This window comes from Podarcis vaucheri (genome assembly GCF_965113315.1).
Source record: "Podarcis vaucheri genome assembly, chromosome: 9".
NCBI classification, from domain to species: domain Eukaryota; kingdom Metazoa; phylum Chordata; class Lepidosauria; order Squamata; family Lacertidae; genus Podarcis; species Podarcis vaucheri.
In genome coordinates, this window is record NC_138767.1 from 77,665,212 (window position 1) to 77,688,795 (window position 23,584).

Here is a 23,584-nt window from a genome sequence, read left to right on the forward strand (position 1 = left end):
ATACTGTTGTTAAATATCTTTAATAAAAACCTGGAGTTATTTTTATGTGAAAAGATAAGAATCAGTGAGTATCCATAGCTCCATGTTCATTCCATTTTTTTACTTCATACTTGCAAAACATTTTTTTAAATTCTGTTGCTTTTTTTAACAGTTCTATTTCTGGCTATCTTTTGTCTTAAAATTATTTGGGGGGAATAGCATCTTTAAACGGGTTTGTTTCAGTGTTCAGTACATTTTCTGTGCAATAATGGGTATATAATTTATGAGACTGAGCGCTTAAGAGATCGTTGTGGCACAAAGTCGCCTTCCAACATACTAAATGTACTGGCCATATGAAACAACCTTCTGTAAAGAAATCATGGAAGTGCTTTGTGTATGGGTTTTTATTTTTTGTAATCTTTGAATCTGTAAGCTTTATACAAAATATTTTGACATCACCAAACTCCTTCCTTAGGCTGATCCATCTATTTGCCTGTGCAAAAACAATTCTGAAAACTACATTGAGTTTTGTTTTGAATCCAAACTTTGGTGATGCCCACTCTTTCCTCATAGTAGAGAATCGTTCACTCAACCTGGTTATTGACATCACACTGCTTTTCATATTCCTGTCATCTTGTGCTTTCTGTTGGCTTTGATGTGTCTAAATATCAGGGAAGTGAATCAATGATGTGGAAATTAAAAGACAGTCGAGGAAGTTTGGCATTGTTGATAGATTTATATTTTAATGGCTCAGTCCTGTACTGAGCCACCATCTGCACTATACATTTAAAGCAGTATCATGCCACTTTAAACAGCTATGGTTTCTCCCAAAGAATCCTGGGAACTAGAGTTTGTTACAATTTCCAGAGTGCTTTAACAGTCAATCACTTTCCCCAGGGAACTCTGTAAACTGCAGCTCTGGAAGGGGGAATAGGTGGCCTCTTAGCACCCTTAACTCTTAGCACCATAGCAAACTACATTTCCCATGATTGTTTGGAGGAAGCTAAAACTGTTGAAAGTAGTATGACACAGCTTTAAATGTGTAGTGCAGCTGGGGCCTGAGTATGGTTAGACTTACTTCCAGGAAAGTGCAAAGAGTTGCAGCCTTCTGTGGTTAATACAAATAGCAAAGTAACATTTTTAGCTAGTTCACATTTCTTGAAGTATTGTTAATATAGACAATCAGAAAAATCAACAAGATCTTTTGACGCATTTTTCAGGACCTTGTGATATACTTCACTCCTTTTCATATTTAGTTTTTTGAAATATTTGCTCTGAATTACAAAAAAAAATTAGCTCAACAGCTGTTTCAAAGCTGAGAGATGGTTATGTCTTTACAAATACTGGAATGCAGTCATTGATTCATTTCTCAGTTCTGTACATGCATGATTTACTGTGCTGTAAACTTGCTGCTATGAATGTTCTAGCCATTACAGCAATTTTGATTTTATGTAATTGTTCTTGATATTACAGTGGACTAAAGAGGATGGACATAGAACTGCCACCTCTGCTGTCCAAAATCTATTTGTTCCATTGAACACTAACCCAAAGGAAGTCCAAGAAATGAGGAACAAGGTTTGTACTGGCAATCTATCTGTAATCTCTGAATGTTTTTTATAGTCCACATTGAAAGTACGCCTATATCATAGCTGAAATCTCAAGAGAATCAAAAATAAAGACAAAATGCCTTAAAAATATGAGTGCTAATTAGACGAAACATTTCTCCTATGTGGGATTTGACTTTTCAGTTTGTAATAAGTAACTTACAGGCCATATTTGCTAAACAGTCTCCTATCCCTCTCCTCAAGTTGGCAAGAAATAGCACAGCGGCTGTTGGTGTAAGCCAGCCTTTCTGGTCCCCTACTGGTAGTTTGGATTGTTGACCATTAGCTAGGGCTGATATTGGAGCCCAAAACCTTTGGAGGGCTCCAGGTTGGGAAGGGTGGCATATATTAAGTGTGCCAAATATATTGATTAGATAGTGATTGGTTTTTCAAACAACCCCCTCCCTCCCACGCCCTAATCATGTCTTCATACTTCCCTTGGCTTTCCAAGTCAACACTGATTACTTTTGAATGCATATTTAAGAATCTAACCATGTTGCCGTTCACACTGTCCCTAAAGTCATAATTTTGCATTTTAGAAAGGTAGGTAGATATTATGTGTGTGCACTATTTCTAAGAATTGAGCTTTGGAATTTTTGATGCAATTTGCTTATTGTTGTGGGTGTAGCAAAGAACATACTCCATTGCATTGCTCGTAAGATTTCCTTTTGCAAAACAAGAACAATGTATTCAAACTAAGCCTATGGAAAGAAAGAAATATGCCAATTTGCAGTCACAAAATTTGGGGTTTAGTGCAGGATCCTAGAGGCTGTTTAGTCATTCTGGCCACATGACCCAGAAAACTGTTTGCAGCAAATGCCATCTCCCTCGGCCTGAAGCGAGATGAGTGCCACACTCTATAGTCAAGTTTGACTGGACTTAACTGTCCAGGGGTCCTCTTTACCTTTTACCCCTGGAAGCTTCTGAGAGACTGATGCTTGTGGTCCCAAACGTGTGATAAAATATAAAAATGGTATCCTGCAGTGGTAATTGATGGAACTGATACCGTATATATCTAAACCAACTTGACCGAGGTTCATATGCAGGAGCTCATATTGTGGTGCACACAGGCAGGTGAGTTACGTTCTCTCTGTTATTCATATGCAATTAATGTATTTATCGTTTACAGATCCGAGAGCAAAACCTGCAAGACATTAAAACTGCTGGTCCACAGTCACAGGTTCTTTCTGGGGTTGTTGTGGACAGGAGCCTCGTTCAGGTGAGCACATAGCCTGCTTAAAATACAAACTTAGAGTTGCTTTATGGTACATTCCTGCTGTCACCTAATGTATCACTATGAAATTATTCTTTAATCGGCAGAAGTTAACTGTTTATAAGGTAAGTTTTAGAGGTAACATTTTGCTGTCTTTGCAACCATGTTTAGGGTCAGAAACTCAGTGGGAAGCATGTTATTAGCAAGTATATTGCCTTTGGTGCTGGTTGCAGTGCATGAGAGACACCAAGGCTGCTTCTCTGTGGGCTAAAAACCCACTCTTGACTAGTCAGACTTTGTGTCGCAGCTGTATTGAAAAAGCTGCTGAGTCCAAAGCCATTATTGCTATAGTACATTTAATCAGCAATGAACTCTTTATTGCAAACTTTCTTTTTAGGACATATTCATTTGAAGATACTGTCTTACCTTTATAGTTTTTAAATAGGTTTAATGTATGCTTTTTCAGAGAAAGTATAGAACCAAATGACTTCATTCAGTAGATTTTAGAGATGCAAAAGGTAGCCCAATTATTTTTTTTTATTGTACTTTTATGCAGTTTGACTAGTCATCATCATGGCCAGGGAATTTTTCAAGTTTGGGTTAGTGTATACTGGTGCATGTTGCTTCATTGCCATTGCTTCTGTATCACAATTTACTGTTTTTCTGCATGATATTTATCCCATGCCATAATGCTTTACGCTGATGATCTAAAGCCCGAGCTTGGTTTGCTCTGTTCACTCAATTTACTGTTGCAGGATGCTCCCCTCTCAGACTGTACGGAAACAATTGAAGGGCTCGATCCCACAGAGCAGGCCTTTAATCCCGCTAAATCTGTCTCTGTTAGAAAGGTACTTACTGCCATGTCATAACTGCTCTAAGTTCTGTTGTTTACCTTTCACTTTTACCTCTTTCTTGCCCTGGGTTGTAGCTTATATTTCTTTGTAAATGTTAAGAAGGTTATACAAATTAGTTCTACAAATTATGCATGTGTTTATGTTTGATACATTAATTTTTTTTAAGAAATAAAGTCAGTCTTATTCCTTTTATGATCATGGATAGCATATGGAAAATTGTACGGTTCTCAGTGTAGTTTTCTTTATGCATGGTCTTTGTTAAGTAACCTGGTTACATCAGTGTAATACCCAAAATATCCACAGGCTTAGCCAAAAATTAAAGCAGCACAAATACGTAAAGCACGATTGTAGCTGTTTTCATGTCATGGGTGTTGTATCTCAAATCTCAAATGGTACTGCCTCTGAAGATTGAGCCAATTGTTGGCTACCTAAAGTCATTTTTCAGATTGCACTGGCCAAATTTCACATGAGAACCCATGTATCTGAAATTGTGAAAAATCATAAAATGTAACATGGCAGTAAGCTTTAAAGTAGTCTCGTTTCTGTCATGTAACCATATGGGACAATCTTCTACAAACACACCCCTATATTAGGTAGCCCAGGACTACATCACATCAGACATTTACACATATATGAATCAGCCCTAAGTTACTCTTCTCAAACTAATAGCATCACTTTGGTCATCTCTGACGTGGCCCTGTTGTGCTCTTCTCCTCTGCTACATGAATGTGGAGAAAGGGAAATATTAGGCCTTACTGCTTAAATTTCTCTCCACAGAGTTTACACTCATGTGCATGCCCTGCCAATCTGGGATAACAGTTGTTGTATCATAAAGTAGACTGTATTGCATGAAGACTTATAATTTGTTTGTCTTTAAGGTGTCTGGTGCCACAAGAGTAGATCATACTAGAAATTGAAAAATAAAAGCAGTCAGTTCCATGCATTTGTTGTGCCTTATTTGTCAGCTTTTCCGATATCTTCATGATTCTATTAGTTTGTATTTGTATAGAATATTATGAAGGACAGTTGAGTTGTAAAGTATTAGTTAGCCTTGTTCTTCCTCTTGCAGTGGAGTCAAGGGCTGCTTGCTTTGGGATAGCTTTGTGCTACAGCTTGATAGCAGTCTGCTAATTTAAGAAGTAGGCATAATTTTTGAGGACATCTTTAGCCATACACTAATTTCACAGAATTTCTAGAGGCCTTCCACATGCTAGGAGAGTGTCAATTAGAGCATTCAGCAAAGTGAAGTGGACCTCTGTGTTAGCCACCAGCTACAAGATGGGTTGTTTCTTCTGCAGACACAGAAATGCCCTCGACAGCCTTCTCTGTGTGCTTTTCAAACTCTGCTCCTGTTCTGCATGCTAAAAACAGGCACGCAAATAAGGTCCCTGGTGGCCCTCAACTAGTCTTGGCAACTCTAAACGCCCAAAATTCTGTACCACACACAGAATGGAATCTTTTTCACAGAGCAGATCTGCTGTCCTAAGGCTCTCTGTAGCAACCCAGTCCTCAGTGGTTTCAACTGACAGCCTGGAGATTGAGAAGTTCCTCAGGTTTCAGCTGCCAGAGGAAGTCCCATGCACCATTTGGGTGGCTGAATATCCCTAGAATTTGCCAGTCCACCTGGGTGGCATTCCTGAGATAGTGTGAGAAGAATCAGCAACTGAACACCACAGGAATTACACAGCTTCTCTCATCCCTACAAGATGGACTCTGCATAGATCTTCAGCCTAATAGCCTGCAGAATCCTCAGGGCTTTCTAAATGTTCCATCAAACCTATCAGCTCTAGTATCCTCTATTTTTATAGGGAGCAACTCTCCTTAGTCCACCTGTCCAGCAAAGATCTGGGATCTCAACAAAGTGCTTCTAGCACTCCAGAAACCACAGTTGAATCACTGAAGCGTTCCATATTGTGTCTCTGAAAGTGATATTTTGGCTCTGATTGTTATGACACAGGGTACTGAGCTCTGACATACTTCAGCTGGCTAAACATCTCCACGTTTCACAAAGAAAAGTGTGGTGGGCTCCTGTCAGAGAGATGATGTTTGCAGATGACTCAGTCTTGACAGTGCACTCTGAGGAAACGCTACTCGTCAACCATTTTGTCCGTTTGGTCTTGTCATCAGCCTGACAAAGACCAACATTTTTGCTCAGGAGGCAACAAGCACTCCACATGTCAGCATTGGTAACCAAACGCCTAAGGCGGTAGACAATTTTGTCTACCTAGGCTCCACCATAACCAGTAACCTTTCCATCAACACTGAGCTGGACAAACGTATTGGTAAGGCAACTATGACAATGGCTTGCCTCTCCAAAAGGGTATGGAGAATGTGATGCTAGTGGCCAATACCAAGATGAAGGTCTGCCAGGCTTGTGAGTTGAGCTTTATGGACAACATGCAGTGGGTCAGGAAGAGTTGGACATCACATGGCAGGACAGAGTCTCAAACAAAGATGTGCTCCCCTAAGACCACATTCACAACCTGTTTGCACTTCTGTCTCAGTGACGTCTGGACTGACTTGGTCATATCCACAGAATGGAAGATGGCAGGAATCCATAAGAACGTGTTCTATTGGAATCTGACTTCGGGCACTAGACCTGTTACAAAGTTGTCCGCAAATGTGACATGAAGGCTGGGAACCTTAACCCCGCTGTGTGGGAATCCCTTGCAGGCAACGCTATTGCCCAGTGGCAGCCAGGTAGTATATCCACAGCAGCGACTGCTGGGAGGAGAGCAGAGAGAAGAAACATCATGGTGCACCTATAGCAGCGAAGAGACATGACTTTTCTGTATCAGTCTCTGATACAGCCACAGCAGGCACTGTAACTCTCCAGTGGTTTACCCCCGTAGGTTGATTCTTCCATTGCCTCCCAAGAAAAATGGATGCCAGCAATTATAAAAACTTAATTTTATTTATGCCTTGATAATTTTATTAAGTTTACAGTTTTAAAAAGTTGTTTGTATTACAACTTTTTTGTTCTTTTATGTAAAATGCTTATAGTTGGGTTAAAAACAGCAACCAAGTCTTGCTAAATATGCACCAGCATCCTGTTCTCACAGTGGCTGGCCAGATGCCTATGGGAAGTTGGCATGTAGGACCCAAGTGCAAAGCATTTTCCCCTGCGAAGCTTTCCAGCAACTTATATTCAGAATCATACAGCCTCTAACCATGGAGGCAGAGTGTAACTAACCATCATGTCTCGTGGCCATTAATAAAAGCCATCCAAGTTGCTGGCCATCACTACCTCCTGCTGGGGCATGTTCCATAGTTTCAGCTATGCGCTGCGTGAAGAAGTACTCTTGTTTCTGGGTCCCAAATCCTCCAACATTGTTTCATTGGATGTTCTTGAGTTCTAGTGTTATGAGAGAGGGAGAAAAACTTCTCTAGCCACTTGCTCCATGCCACATGTAATTTCATACCCTACTATCATGTCACCTCTTGCTTGTTTTCTCTCTAAGCTGACCACACTCCCTGCCTTTCTTCATATGCAATTTGCTTCATCCTCTTGATCATTTTGGCTGCCCTTTTCTGAACCCTTTCCACCTCTTCAATATCCCTTTTGAGGTGACCAGAACTATACACAGTATTCCAAATTCTGTCACGCCATAGATTTATATAGCTGCTTTATAATATTGATGGATTTGTTTTTAGTTCCTTTTCTAATGATCCGTAGCATGGAATTCTCCTTTTTCACAGCTGCTTCACACTGGGTCAACGTCTTCCTCAAGCTCTCCCCTACAACCCCAGGGTCTCGTTCCTGGTCAGTCACTGCCAGTTCAGTCCCCATGAGGATATATGTGGAATTTTCTGGCATTACTTTGCATCTTTTTACATTGAATTACATTGCCCTGGCTCTTCTCCTCAGACTTGGCCATTGACTTTTTAGAGTTTTTAAAGGTTCATTGATGAAGTCAGTGCACTGTCCCAACATTGGTCTACAGGTTACAAGTACTTCAATATATGACCGGGCTGAGCTAAGACATTGGAATTGGTCTTATCCCAAGATGAACTGGCCAGTTTCCAGTGCTTCAGTGATAGTAGTATTGGTCAATATAGTTGACTGCCTTTTCTAGCCTACCTTTCCCCCCCCAGTTGATATTTTTATTAAAGTTTTCTTGGTTTACAAAGGTATGTGCAATGTCTCTTTTCTAGCCTACTTAAAAAGTAACTTTTCATATGTGAAGTCCACAGAAAAAGAATAGCAGAACATAGTAAGAAATTTGTTTAAAAGGATGAAACTGAATATGAATTTCCGAGCACAATTCAAAGTGTTGGTGCTGACCTTTAAAGCCCTGAACGGCCTTGGTCCTGTATACCTGAAGGAGTGTCTCCACGCCCATCGTTCAGCCCAGACACTGAGGTCCAGCACTGAGGGCCTTCTGGCGGTTCCCTCATTGCGAGAAGTGAGATTACAGGGAACCAGACAGAGGGCCTTCTTGGTAGTGGCACCCGCCCTGTGGAACACCCTCCCTTCAGATGTGAAGGAAATAAGCAGCTATCCTATCTTTAAAAGACATCTGAAGGCAGCCCTGTTTAGAGAAGTTTTTAATATTTAATGTTGTATTGTTTTTAACACTCTATTGGGAGCTGCTCAGAGTGGCTGGGGAAACTCAGCCAGATGGGTGGGGTAGAAATTATTATTATTATTATGAATTTTTAAAACACAATTGTATGTAATCATAATTTATAAAAATCAAGGTTGGGTTAGTTATTAGTATTGTAGAATAGGGTTACATCTGTTGAGTGGCAAAGTGTAACTTCAAATATTGAAATAAAATAAAATATTAAAAGTGACAAAAATATAGTTGGCTGCCATAGGAAGTGTCTCAGAATTAGAGCATCCTCTGATATCTGACTCCTTTCACAGTTTATTTATTTTCCCTCTCCTGCTCATCCACCTTTTTTACTGCTGGAATCTAAGCTCAGGGAACAGACATCGGAGTTCTCTACCGGTCAACAAGAGCATCCTCTAGTATCTTCCAACAAGGTTTGGGCACTCAGGGATATGGGCCAGAAATGAGCCTTTGAAATCTCATCAGAAGAGTCTGAAATTCTCTAACTCATCTGATATATGCCCTTCATGGAGTATTAGGTGCTGACAAGATGTATCTGCCATCTTTCCTGGGGGAACTGAGTATCTTGTTTCTTCCTGGGAATGATTTCCTTCTGTGTGGGGTGTTAATATGTTGTCCTTCAATGGCTGAGACTGACATATTTTCCCACATGATTTGGTGAGCTCCACACTCCTGCCTTGCTCTTTCTGTGAGTTTAAAAGTACCTGAAAGAGTGAAAGAACAATATAGCCCGGCTTTTGTGTTATTTGAGTCCACGTCCTGGAAGAAGTGCCCTCCTTTGCAGGACTATAGGTTCTGTTCCCCACAGGGTAAGAATAAAGAAGAATGAGGGAGTGCTCTTCCAAATAAAGATACCTGTGGTCACTGACGTTAAATGTTTTTGTGCCTCCAGTGCAAATTATGACAAAGATGTCATTCTATAGCACACATTTAAAACGTGGCTGTGGACCTTGTCAAGATTTTTCACCCAGTGGAAGTGTAAAAGGGAATTCTGGTCAGTATTGCACAAGAGGAAAGCCTTAACTGAAGGCCTGTCCCCACTTTTGAATGTTCTGGAGAAGGTTAATTTGGACTTGTAGTAGCTGAACCTTTTAACAGTTTGGTTCCCACTGCTTCCCAAGGGGTGTAGTGATGCTATATTTTGTTATATATTTTGTTGTGCTGCTTAAGAGTGGATATAGTGTGGCAGAAACACTGATGTTTGTGTGATGCTATCCCTGAAATGCCTGTTCTCATGTAGTGGGTTAAATGAGTATTATTATTATTGTTACCATTAGTAATTTGTTATGTGTGTAGGCAGTCTTTCACCTGAAAACTCTTCACAAGTTTGGAACTCATTAGTCTCGCTCTATTGCGGAATGTAGTCATGATGCAATAACCATGTGATAAAATGGATATTCTTACTTTCTCTAAATGAAAATCTTTTCAGTCTTGTTTTTTTTAATCAGATTTTGAATAATTTCTTCCATTGTTTTAGCCCTCAGGCATTGTTAGTGCACTGTATATTATTTCATAAGAAACATTTATTTTCTTCTAACTAGGGAGAATTGGTGACAGCATCAAAGGCAATAATTGAGAAGGAGTACCAACCACGAGTAATCGTAAGCACAACAGGACCAAACCCCTTCAACAAGTTCACAGACCAAGAACTAGAAGAGTATCGCAGAGAAGTAGAAAGGAAACAGAGGCAGTCAGGTTTGTGTCTACCTAACTCTTAACTTGCCTTACCATGGTGTCAATAGACTTTGGATATGTAGTTTAATGTGCCAGGCTTCCCTTATAAGTTTCCTTTGTGTTGATTCTCATCATACCTCGGTGGTTGTATTGTGACATTTGCCCAACCTGCACAATGTACCAAGCAGTTACATTCTGTATTGCTGCTGTGCTCCTTGCTTGAGACAAAGGAGGAGTGTTGACGGTAGGCTTCTTGTTGGCTAGGGCAAGCAACACATGATCTTGCAGACAACTTCAGTGATGAGAAACAAGCAATGTTAAACTACACACTCATTTATTGCTGCTACTGTAGTTCATTTTTTCTGCTGGAAGCCCAGAGTTTGGAGACTTGGTTGCTCTTTCATGTTGAAGTTGAAATGGTTTTTGTATGGATTTCCTTTACTTGATGATATTGCTGAGCTCGAAAAGCAAAAAATAATAGAACTGTGATCTTAAAACTTTCATAATCAAATTCCATTGCAATTCTGTTATTTCATTTATGAATTGCTTCTTACAAAGGAGGGGTTCGTTACCTCCAGCCCATCTGGGCCATTCCAGTTTGACTCATCCCAAATCACACCCACCTGTCAATCAATGAAGTCACTTAGTGATGTTACTGGGAGCAGAGTTCAGTCCTGCTGGGTATTGCTTCACCAGCACATCAGCAGGTTCCCTGCAGGGACTGGGCTGGCAGAGGAGACTCCTACAGAGAACAGGATTGAACTCTACGCTCATCAGCTGGTGAGTGGAGGCTTCAATCTTGCCATGTGGAATCTGTGGGGAATGCACTGGTGAAGCAGACCCCTGCAGAGGGCAGAATTGAATTCTCCATGAAACCGATGAATGGAGTTGGGGAAGCAGGCTTCCTCACCCCACCATGTGGGTTAATTCTGACAGCTGAATGGCCTAGACCAGCTGTCAAAACTGACCCATGGGTTGGAGGTTAGAAAGAAATCTGGCATTCAGAGCCAAAAATTCCCCACCCCTGCTATAAAGCATCTCAAAGCTATTTCCCAATACAATAAAACATACAGAAAAGCTATTTGAACCCACAAAGCAGCAACAAGGGCGGGGGGGGGAGAGAATATCCTGCTGAGCCTAGTACTGCCCATTGTTCTATGTTTTCAGTAACTCTAGACGTACTCACACATTGCACTGAATACAGATACAAGCAATCTCAGTGCATGTACAGATGTTTGTGTAAGAGTGTACATTTGTTGATTTGTGAAGCTCAGCTATTGTGTACACAGGTATAAAATAGTACACTTACTGGATATAACATTCTGGCATCCCTTGTGAAAAATGTTTTTCAGACAAAATGGATGGAGTTTAGAAACTTCAAGTAGTAAAGCATAATAATTTGGTATATGTTAAAAATCATACGACTTAACATTATTGGGACATCCAGAAATTTTGAACAAGTTGACCCAGCAATTGAAGACTCTGTTATTCTTGTGTGTTTAATGCATGAGATACTTCAGCTTACACTGATTGTCTTTATAATGGTTACTGATTACATTTTTATCCAGGCCTTCTTGGAGCCCAGGGTGGGATATATGTTCTCTCTTTGCCTACTTTATTTTCAGTGCAACTTTGTGAAGTAGATTAGGCTGAGAAAGAGACTGAGCCCAAGGCCAGTCAGTCATTTTCGCGGCTGCGTAGGGATCTGTCTCCCAAGCATGAAATGCTTGCCACTACACAACAGTCGTTCCCTTCCTTGCATTTGAGCTTTGAACAAAAATTGCTTCTCCTTTAGGATGATTTTTTTCTTTTGCATTACTATAAGGGACGCAGGTGGTGCTGTGGTCTAAAGCACAGAGCCTAGGGCTTGCCAATCAGAAGGTCGGCGGTTCAAATCCCCGCAATGGGGTGAGCTCCCGTTGTTGGGTCCCAGCTCCTGTCAACCTAGCAGTTTGAAAACACATCAGAGGGCAAGTAGATAAATAGGTACCGCTCTGGCGGAAAGGTAAACAGCGTTTCCATGTGCTGCTCTGGTTCGCCAAAAGCGGCTTAGTCATGCTGGCGACATGACCTGGAAAAACTGTCTACGCACAAACGTTGGCTCCCTCGGCCAGTAAAGTGAGATGAGTGCCGCAACTCCAGAGTCGTCTGCGACTGGACCTAACGGTCGGGGGTACCTTTATCTTTAAGAAACAATGGGATTCAGTTTGCAGGGTGGTTGAGGATGAGAAAATGAACATATTTGCATTGCCAAGGCAACTGTAACCCCAGGCTGATTGTTCTTAGTTGACTAGTTGGGTAGAAAGAGGATGGAGAATTGCACGTCATTACATAGCTTTTCAGCAGCAGCTACACACAGTTGAGCTAACGTTGACAAAAATCTTACTGCTCAATGTGGCAGGCAATGAAGCTGCCAACTGGGCAAGACCAGTCCAGTTTGTGAATATCTTCGCTTTAGTTTATGGTTGGCCATGTTCCTTAATTGCTTCCTGCTAGAGAGGCTTCCGCTGAACAAAGTTCCTTGCAATGGTCATTTATGGTTTTTTTCTGTGATCTGTAGTAGCTGGACTAATCTGGAATCCTTAACAGTTTGTGTTTATAATTTGTATAATGTTCCATTCATTGCCTCCTGTGAATTTCAGATGTCATCAGCCACAGTAATTTCTAAAATGAAACCTCAAACTTCCCTATCTATTTTAACATAGGGCACAATTAGTAGCACATTTTTGATCAATTGCACTTGTGTTTTCATTTACAGTGGTGCCCCGCAAGACGAATGCCTCGCAAGACGGAAAACTCGCTAGACGAAAGAGTTTTCCATTTTGGAGGTGCTTTGCAAAACGAATCTCCTATGGGCTTGCTTCGCAAGACGAAAATGTCTTGCGAGTTCCTGCAGGTTTTTTTCCTTCCCCCCCCTTTTTCTAAGCCGCTAAGCCGCTTATCAGCTGATCCGATAAGCTGATAAGCCGCTAATAGCGCTAATCCTCTAATCTGTCAGTGGGCTTGCTTCGCAAGACAAAAAAAACCGCTAGACGAAGAGAATCACAGAACGGATTCTTTTCGTCTTGCGAGACACCACTGTACATTTGAAACAGCTTCTGAACAGAGTTCTTCATTAAAAGATCCTTTATGCACAGTTATGTGAATTGTGAGAGTGATCTGTTTAACCTGGTCTGTCCTCTTACATTTTGTAGAAGATTCAGACGATGCCAGACAGCAGAGGGAGAGGAGCTCTTTGGAGCACCCCGCTGCTTGCACTCCACCCAGCACTCCAGTGAAACTGGAAGAAGGTATGTCCCCTGGAGCTAAGAGTTTGTTTAGCTGCACCTCTGTGTTCATGTTTCAGTTGATATCAGATAAAAATGTGTTCATCTATTTTATTCTGTAGAGCAACATATAGCTAAATGTGCTAGTGGTTGTGTTCGCAATAATAAAGAAATGTGCACTTGAGAACACAAGGACTGCCTGATTGGGCAAGACCACGCTCTGTCTCGTGTGACATGGAAAGTGATGGCCATCTCCTTTTGTTAGCTCCTGATTAAGTGGCATACCGTCCAATAGAGTTATCAGTAGTTTTCTTTCATGAATTGCTTTATTCTTTTAAAAAGCCATCTTAGCTAGCTAGCAATATCAACTTTTAATTTGTGGATTATTTACACATTTTGTCCTTTATCTGCTGCCAGTAGTGTCATCGAGTGATCCTGAGTTCTTGTGTTGTGAAGGAAGGAGGTTTTTATTTATATCTGCACTGTACACAACTTTGTAAACCTCTGTCCTGTTTCTGTTAAGTTTTTTTCAACGGAAAAGCCACTAGTGCTTTAAGCTTTCTTCATAGGGAAGATGTTCCAGCACTGGATCTCTTTGGTTGCACTCTTATGCAACTTTCTCACCTCTTTGGCACTCTCTTCAAGCGGTGGTCTCCCAAAACTGTACACAGTATTTCCAAATTCTCTATTCCATAATGGCAATAGAAACTTCCTTTGGATCATTTCCAGCTCCGAGTGTAACTTTTTCATTGCTTGTGGGATCAGGAAGAGTCAACTTCAGAGCCCCTTTTAATATCCTGTTCCCAGTTAACTTGGGAGTAACTGCTGTTTGTGAGATTTACTTCCAAGTAAATTGGCACAGGATCATGCTGTTAAAAAACTTAACATAGCTAAATAGGAACATAGCTAAATAGAAAAGGGAGACTGAATGGGAAATCACATAATAGCTTTTTGGATGGTCAAATTAACAAAGTCACAAGAATAGAATTTACAAATTTGCTGAAATTAAAATGATGCTAGAGAATTTTGAAATTATTTCTTTGCAGTGAGGGTTCCCAGAGCAGTACTGAAAGATTCTTGATCATTAATAGCCAGCCACTCTGCCATTATCTCTCCCCTCTCCAGTTCTCCTCTTCATTGAAATGTTCATTGGCAGAAATGCTCGTCAGCAGTTGATCTTGAACCTTTTGTTTTAGGATTTGATCTCACAGCTGGCTACTAGGAAATATCTGTGCTACCAAATAGTAGCTGCCTACCAAACCAGGCACAAGTTGTAGAATGCCATCCATCAGGATATTAGTGAAGCTAATGTCCCAATGTGCGCCAGTGAGCAGGATCACTGTGCTCAGCAACTCTTAAGTACCCCTGAGAAGTAGTGGGCACCACTGCTTTGCTGATCTGGCTTCCCAACACTGCCCATCACTGCCAGTTATCAAGTGGGGGAGGGGCAAGTGGCAGGAAGCACAGTGCAAGTGCAGTGGCAGAACCACTCAAAAACTGCTGCACCAAGCTCCCCACAGCTGTCTCCCTTTCTCTTGGTAACTGGCAATGCCACACCAACCACTGCTGCACTTGAGACCCACCTACCAACAAAAGGAGATTTCACTTCCAGAGGGACGCAGGTCTTGGATATATGGACTCCTGTCTAGAGCTGTTTCCATTCTTGAAATGCAAGGGGAAATCTTCCTGCCCAAATGGGTTTTTGGATCATGCAAATTTTTTTAGCAAATTCTGCTTGGTGGTTGCACATTTCTTAAGCATTATTGTAATTGGATTACACCTCTACTCATAGGTTTCAAAGTTAAAAGATTTGATTTCTTTGAGGTCTCTGCTTAATGAGAGCAAGACCAGACCTATTGTTGCAGTGAATTGGTAAAAATAAGTTGAGTACTCAAACCAGGTGTAATCTAAGATGTGTTCAGTGTTTCCCTTTTACCCTGGATTTTATCACTTGTCTGTTACAAAGTTGTCTCTTCACACCACCTCATTCTGTATTTTATAAGAATGGTAATGACCATTCTTTTAATATAACACAATGGCTGTGATGGATGTATAGATTCTCTACTTGTGCTTTTTTCTTCTTGTGGCTGCGTTACAAACAGGAGGTGGATATGCTAAAGAGTACCTGTTGCCATAGTAAGTATCATCCCATCCCTGTTCCTGCTGCTTTATCCTGACTTCTCTGTGCTGTGCTTCATTCTCTTGCATATTTTGTGGTGTTTCCTCCCTATGTTGGTTTGGTCAGCCTTTACATAGTTTGAAGTCTGCTTAACTATTTCAGTTGCTTTACCAGAACAAAGAGATCAGAGGTACATTAAGAAAAATACAGTCTGTATTAGACTTGAGTGTGACTTGGTAGCCATATGTATAAAACACTCCAGGTGTTCACATACTGATTTTGACCCCAAACCATTGATTTATCCTGTAAAGCAGAGAATAAGGTAGCGTGGCATTGCTCCTTATATCAATGACAACAAACTAAAATCACCTTAAGAGATAAAAGGATGTTTCAGAGAGGCTTATCTCTTCATGATTGTGTCTGTTTTCCTAAGTGTTCTTAGTGGCGCGTTGCCTGTTGTGAGAAGGGAGCCTGAGCCCCTCTCTTCAAGAAGAGAAGGCTGTAGACAGTGCAAATCTGGTAGCCTGTATTTCTCTTAAGATGCCTCCATAACAGCACTCCACATACATTTCTGTGGGACGGGAAAGTCCCCTCTCCTCCTCATGTCAAACCAGACTATAATCATATGTTAGAGAGTGGCTTTATAGTGCCATTTTCAGCACATGGTTGTACCAGTTGCATTGTTTTATATAGCATTTACTGTGCTTCTTCATGGGCATCCACTAAGCTTTACATTTTCAATTTGTTTTTGACCCTGAAATTCTTTCAAGTAAAATCTAACTGTAAGTCCCATTGGAAAGGTGCATTTAATTTGCTGAGCTGAACAAATGTTTAAAGTTTTTGTTGTTGTTTCTTAAAGCCATACCCATACATTTCTTTGCCATGTTTGCACGTAACAAAAGGCCAGACTTACCAATTTAGCATGAATGGGCAGTGTGCTGGCACATGCTGCCTGATTGCTCCCACTTCACTCCTCTCCTGGCGTATGAGGGGTTAAACTGGGAAGACCTACTTTTCTGTTGCATCTGAACCAGAGATTGGGATTGGGATTCCCTAACAAGCCATAATCAGCAAGCCAGCCACAAATCATGGCTTAATGTAGACTAGAGATTGTGGTTTGTTACAGAAAAACAAACCATGTTCTCTGGTTACAATGGAAAGGGAAGCCAAGAAAGTTTGCTGAAGAGCCATAGCTCTAATATGGCATCTGTCTTGCATGGAGCCTTCTCCCAGCTTCAGTTCCCAGCATCTCTATGTAGGGCTGGGAATATGCTGTCTGAAACTCTTGAGAGCCACTGCCACTCACCAACCTTTGCTAGTCTGGTTCCCTCCAGATGTTTTTGGACTACAGTTTGGATTACAACCCCCACCAGCACAGCTGTATATTGCCAGGGCTGATGGGAGCATGACCATACTGGCTGGGGCTGATGGGAATTGTAGTCCAAAACTTCTGGAGGGTGCCCACGTGGTGAAGTCAGGTGTAAACATTGCTGAGCTAGTGGGACTGTTGGTCTGACTCCATTTTCATCTGACTTCCTTCCATGTGAAGGCAGCAATTAATTGCTGTAACAGCAGCAATGAAAACAGAAGGATAGTTGAACAACATTTAAAGAGCTATGTTTAAATAAAAGAAATTAATTGCAGCTTTTAACTTTCCAAATAGCTTTTTCATTTCACCCTGCTTTTAAATTATCCTAACCCATTTTAAAACTTCTAATGTTTTGGTTTGCTGAGTTTGAAATGGTTATCATCACTAAGCTAACAAATCCCAGGTTTTTCCTGTTCCAAGCTTCAAATAAAGATGAAACAGAGAATTGTTAAATACAAATACAAAGAAGGTGAATGCAGTATTAAATTAACCTTAAAAGAATACAAACCACAGCATGGTATTTTCAGTGCAGTACTGAAATGAACCAGGTACCTAAAGTCACTGCAATTCAAATTGGGCCAAGAACCATGGCCATAAACCTCCAGTGCCTCAGAAATAAAGTGACATGTTTGCTGTTGCAACTTTGCTGTGGTTTGCGCTTCCCTGTGTTTATGTGACGAGAGCATGTGCAGTGGATCCTAACATCCTTAGTAATTCAAGGAGCTAGCTAAGATTTGATCTACATAAGATCATGCTCTTCACAATAGTGTTTTCTCACTTTCTGTAAGGCCAGAGATAGAGGCACCTTCTTAATGATGATTAAATTTTTGGACTGTGTCTAAAAAACAGATAAGAGATGGCAAAGTACAACATGCTTTCCCATCCTGAAAGCCAATTCATGCATTATGCAAAAGTGAGGGGAACAGAAGGCGAATCACCCATATACGTCCGTGTTTCCTTTCTTCTCTTGCATTGCAGTGCGAGAGGGGAAACAGAAGCGGGGCTGGTTCATGCCTCTGCTTTCCCTGTGTCTCTGTAATATTTGAACAAATGGAGAATCAGGTTGCAAAGAATGCAGAATTTAAGATTCCAAGTCACACAGAACTCTGGCCCACTTGAAGATACAGGTGAGATGTCTTTGAGGATAAGGGAGCAGTAGTTAGCATTGCTGAGCTTTGTATAAAAGCTCCTTCATCTGCAGAGAGTGTGGCTTCATTTTTCATACTGAATGCCTTCGTGTAAGCCAGTCTTTTGGGCCACTGCGAGAGGCTAACATAAAACCTCATTAAGTCATCAGTGCTACTCCGTCTGAATACTGAGTCCAAAATTGCAAAATAAGGAGAAACAAGCATATGCATCTTCCATTTATGCTCGGTCCCTGCTCCTGCCAACCTAGCAGTTCAAAAGCACGTCAAAGTGGAAGTAGATAAATAGGTACCACTCCAGTGGGAAGGTAAACGGCGTTTCCGTGCGCTGCTCTGGTTCGCCAGAAGTGGCTTAGTCATGCTGGCCACATGACCCGGAAGCTGTATGCCGGCTCCCTCGGCCAATAAAGCAAGATGAGCACCGCAACCCCAGAGTCGTCCATGACTGGACCTAATGGTCAGGGGTCCCTTTACCCTGTGTGCTTATAGAGAAGAGTGAACAATATTTCATAAATAAATGTAAGAAGTCAGCAGAATTTTTAGTGTGTAAACTTCTGACACTTTGGTTTTTGACTCTAAAGCATTGTGGAGAAGACAGAATTCAAATAAATATTTCAGTTGCATCTCTCTGCCCAAAGGCCATTTACAAAGAGACTCAAAACTTCTGGCTCTGCGTGTAGGTTTTCCATAGTTAATTTCTGTTAGCCCTCATTTCAGCAACAGGCACACATTAACAGATGTTTCCTGTTTCTTGCTCCACTAGAGAGGCAGCCTAACCAGACTTGCAACGATGACAGTGATGCTGCAACTTTCAAGCAAAGCCTCCCAGATCTCACCCCTGATGAGCCTTCAGAGCATCTCAGCTTCCCAACCTTTGGAAAAGAGGATGATAAAAGTGACAAAGATCTCGCCCAAAGCCAGACTGAGTTACCTCCTGAAAATCCAGAACCCCAATCTCAGCCGGGTGAAGAGGCAGTGACCCCACTGGCTGAGGAGGGGGCAGCAGCCGAAGCCGGCGGTGATGAGTCTCCTGGGAAGTCTCCGTCCAAGAAGAAGAAGAAGTTCCGTACACCTTCCTTCCTGAAGAAAAACAAAAAGAAGACTGACTCCTAAATACCTTCAAATATACTGTCATGGTTTAGAGTCTAAGTTTATTAACCACTAGAATGTATCAGTTCTTACTGAGTGTTTTCTTTTGTCTTTAGTAACAAGCAGAACAAGCAACACCCTCAAGCTATAGCTTGATTGCTTAAGATTATAATGGAAAATTAATGAGCAGAAGGTGCTAATCCTGCATATTCAACAGCAGCTAACCAGGGTTTATCCCTAGTACGCAAACAAAGCTAAATGACTTCCATGGAACCCCATGTGTCACGTTGAGAGCCCATGCTGATTTATATATGCAGTCAATGGATTTTTGCAAGGTCTTGCTCCACGGGGTGTTGCTGTCTGCTCACTCTAACATTTGTTCTTGTCCCAGAGCCTACTGTTGTTACCAAGTGGCTTCTTAAATACTGACAACTTGGATATGATTGCAGTTATATTTTGAGAGGTTGTATTATGGAACCGAGCACCTGCTTTCGCACTGTGTAATTAGAAATAACGTTACACTGAGGCTTTGAAGAAAGCTGTCTTCTCCCTTCCCTTATTCTGTATTGTAGCATAGCTGAAATTTAAATCTATTTGTTATGTGTAAGAAGAATGAAGTGATTTGTGGTGTTTCCTGCTGATCCCTCTGCCTGCGTTCTAATAAACTGACAGAACAACCAGTTATTTTACTAATTTCTTTTCTACAAAAAGTTTATATCCAACCTCACCTCATAATTCGGAAGTTAATTTCAAGCCTTTGAAAATAAAATTTCCTAGTAGCAGGCACATACCTACTGCCTTTATTAAGTCAGATCATGACCTCATTCAATTGCTCCAGTACCTTGCGCCACTTGTGGATCCAACAGGAGCTGTACTACAGTGTGAGCTGCCCCAGTCATTTCCAAGGCCATATGGCTCATTTCCGAGAACCCTTGGAAGGTTTGTCATATTCTGGCACTGACTTGGCACAGCTTGCTAATCTCTTCTGCTGCTCTGGATTCACTGATTTAAGCTACAGTGCAGAGACTAAACTTTTGAGTTGTGCAAGGCAATGTTTCAGAAACAATTGGTATTTCTTCTAAACCCGTAAAGTTGACTGAGTTCTGGTTATAACAAAAGAAAAGACTCCCTCTTTAAGGTCAGTTGGAACGAAGATGCTGATTTTTATTGATTAACTTCGGTAATGAATAATACACCACTGCAGGGGGGGGGCAGATTGTGTAGGTTTTTAATTGAAGTTTGGTGAAATAGCTAGTATTGAATGCCTTACAATTCGTGCTTTAAAAAAGCACAGAAGATTAGAAAGGATTCAGTGACTGGTGCAGCTTTATTCTAAACATTATGCCTATGTTAGGTTCCAAATAGATACCTTGGAAACCAGTTTGAAACAAATCACTTTAAAATGGTAAAATAAATAAAGAACACCCGTGCAGAAGGGTTACAGGGAGATTGGGGGAGGGTTGGTGGTACTAAAACCATCACTAATGGAAAAGCAGAAGTGCTGATGACAGAGAGAGAGAGAGAGAGAAAGGAATTTTTCATATGGACTGCATGGCACTAATGGCTTTGAGCTTGTTTCCTAACTGTGTGTCCTGTGAACACTAAAAGCTTAACCGTGTCTCATTGCCAGGATTGAAATTGCATTACAAAAGCCATTGCTTTAGTGTTTCTGTTATAAAACGTAGGGACTCTAATCTTTGACCACATATGCAATGATTTTTAAGTTCCAGTTTTGTAGTTCTCAATTCTTTCTATTACATAATGAAATCTAGTTGTGTATTGTATGAGAACACACTTCAGTGGGACAGGGAGGGAAAGGGAAGAGTTCTGTATTTTTTCTTCTTCTTTTGTTGTTTAATTCAATTCTACACAAATAAAATTCTTTAAAGGAGTTGTGTGTCCTTGTGCCTTGTTTCTGAGATCCAGGTATTCTTGAGCTCATGTTGTTGCAAGACTCATAGCACATTCATGGGGAAGCTAGAATATGCTGGGGCTACAGCACTGCTGTGTCTGCTATACTTTCCAAACCCAGAAGAGGAGGGGCGCACACACCACTTTCAGAAACAATAGAGTAAAAATTGCAGCCAGGCCTTCAGTGGCTGGTGGCTGCCTGGAGTAGAGACAACACCCCAAATCTGCTGGACTATACAGCCAATCTGTGCAGTGGTGTATCCACTATTATTTAATGTCCATGATAACTATCACTATCACTTCCTCACTAACACAGATGAGACATGGCAGATGATGCAGGCCTGCGGCGCATTCTCAACACAAGTGAGAAACATGTTCCTATGCTGATTCAGATCTTCAGATGAATCCGTGTTTCCCCCCATGGGCAGTGGGACAAAAATCACTAATTATAGCATATGGCTACAGGAATCCAGCAAGCCAATATATTGACCCCTGACAAAAAGAGGCCAAATAATATCACACATCACCAGTGAAACCTGTGATGAGCCCAATAACTGCTCCCTAACCCACAGATAGGCTTTCAACAGTGTAAATTTGCAACTTTAAAAAAACGCTCATACAGCCTTCATCAATATTTATCTGTGGTTCTAGATTCAGGTAGGTAGCAGTGTTGGTCTGACGCAGTCAAAATATATATACCGTATTTTTTGCCCTATGGGACGCACCGGCCCATAGGACGCACCTAGATTTTTTTTGGGAGGGGGAATAAAGGGGGGGAAATTATTTCCCCCTCCCCCAGGCGCGGGCCTCCAGAACAGGACCCAGAGCGATGCCAAAGCTGCGTGCAGCTTTGGCATGGCTCTGGGAGCTTGCGGGGCTGGAGGAGGGGGAAGCCCTCCGCCAGCCTTCTAACCAAGTCAGGGGACAGCGGGAAAGGCGCGCTGCTCCTCTCGCTGTCCCCCAGTTTGCGGGGCTGGCGACGGGGAGGAGCAGGCTTCTCCCCCCCGCAAGTCTTCTAACCAAGTCGGGGGACAGTGGGAAAGGCGCGCTGCGCCTCCCCGCTGTCCCCCAAGCTTGTGGGTCTGGCGGTGGGGCTCTCCTGAAGCCTGGAGAGCGAGAGGGGTTGGTGCGCACCGACCCCCCTCGCTCTCCAGGCTTCAGCGAAAGCCTGCATTCGCCCCATAGGACGCACACACATTTCCCCTTCATTTTTGGAGGGGGAAAAGTGCATCCTATAGGGCGAAAAATACGGTATATAATTGTCCAGTAGAAACTTGGAGACCGACTAAATTTGTTCTTGGTATAAGCTTTTGTGTACATGTATCTGAAGAAGTGTGCATGCACACGAAAGCTTATACCAAGAACTTAGTTGGTCTCTAAGGTGCTACTGGACAATTTTTTCACATATTTCATTTATCTGTGGATTAGTTCTAGCTGTCAGGTGCTTATCTTCCACTATTCATCTGCAAATAGTCTTTGTTTTCTCTAGATCCTGAGCACAAGCTTACCTTGGCCAAGGCTAATCTCATTGACCCAACTCGCTTACAATTTATTCTCGACGTGAATGATTTATACAAAACCAGGTACGCAGCCTGCAGCCAAACTGAAGGACTATGATGTATGTTGATATTAAAGTTTGTGCCCTGAATCTTACATATAATATAAATACTATCTGGAAGGAAGGAATTTTTATTATGTTTTTTAAGCTCAATTCATAAATCACTCTCAGAAAAATAGCAAAGTGATATAACCATAAAAACATAGATAAAACCATTTCATATATACAAACAAAATCCAATACAGATACAGACTGGAATAAAAAATTCCATTTTAAAATGTTTATTGAAAAAGTAACATCTTCAAAACGCAATATAGATATCTGCTATGCCCAGGTCTTAATTAGGTGACCTTTGTTACACGAGACTCCAATTAAGAGGCTGCAGTGACAATTAACCCCTCATACACCAGAGCAGTAAATACAAAAACAGACCCTTTAGCCTATTTTACAGAGACAAATAACCATTTTGTCACAGAGCGAAAATAGAGTTCCAATTTAAAGAGGGGCCAGCTCCTCTTATGCTTTTGGCAGAGGTCATAGTAGCCAACTATAGATGAAGGAAGGGAGATAAATTGGGGGAGGAGAAGGCATCCTTTCCTGCTTTCCAAAGAATCTCTTGTTTTTCTTGCTGCCTCTCATTTCCCCAACTTTCCTATCTCTTCTTTTCCTCTCTGCTTTTTTCTCTTCCTGCATTCCTGGCTTTATTAATTTTCCTGTTGCTCTCTTTTTCAATTACATTCAGAGGCAGCTGGTATGCTGGCTGCTTGTGTAGCGGAAGAAAAAGAGAGGAAAAAAACAACAGAATAAAATTTGCCTCCTCTAACAGATACAACCCTGGGATGCTATACAGAATTCAGGAGAATAAACCAGCTGGGATCCAACTCTCTGGATAAGGCACAAAGACAGGCGGGCTTTTAATAACTCAATGAAAAATTGGTCTCTCAAAAGTTTTATACAGGGAAAACAAAATCTGCACAACACAAAAAACAGTATGCTTAATGTTTTAGACTGCTATAGAGAAAAGGTTATTCAGAGCCAAGATTCAGTATTACAGCAGCTGCAAGGAGTTGCCAAGGAAAAGTGGAATTACATTAAGTGGGAATGGGATTTCAGTTCAAGGGTAAGCCTCACTCAACTAAATGGGACTTCAAAAAGTAGCTAGCAACAACAGCCTAGGGCAGGCATAGGCAAACTCCGGCCCTCCAGATATTTGGGACTACAATTCC

At 41.4% G+C, this 23,584-nt stretch overlaps 1 protein-coding gene across 5 annotated transcripts in view; it reads left to right on the forward strand.

Annotated features, from left to right (window-relative positions):
* The window catches only part of ADD1 (adducin 1), a 47,495-nt gene extending 26,715 nt beyond the window's left edge, over positions 1-20,780 (forward strand). For 2 of the 5 annotated variants that reach the window (XM_082238527.1, XM_082238528.1), the window contains exons 11-16: positions 1,453-1,554; positions 2,713-2,802; positions 3,552-3,644; positions 9,769-9,922; positions 13,096-13,191; positions 18,564-20,780. In XM_082238527.1, the coding sequence (XP_082094653.1) occupies positions 1,453-1,554; positions 2,713-2,802; positions 3,552-3,644; positions 9,769-9,922; positions 13,096-13,191; positions 18,564-18,913 (885 nt within the window). In that variant the 3' untranslated portion in view covers positions 18,914-20,780. Of the gene's footprint in view, positions 1-1,452; positions 1,555-2,712; positions 2,803-3,551; positions 3,645-9,768; positions 9,923-13,095; positions 13,192-15,269; positions 15,304-18,563 lie in introns of all 5 variants that reach the window. The other 3 variants (XM_082238529.1, XM_082238530.1, XM_082238531.1) reach the window with 2 other exon arrangements.
* Positions 20,781-23,584: the final 2,804 nt, after the last annotated feature.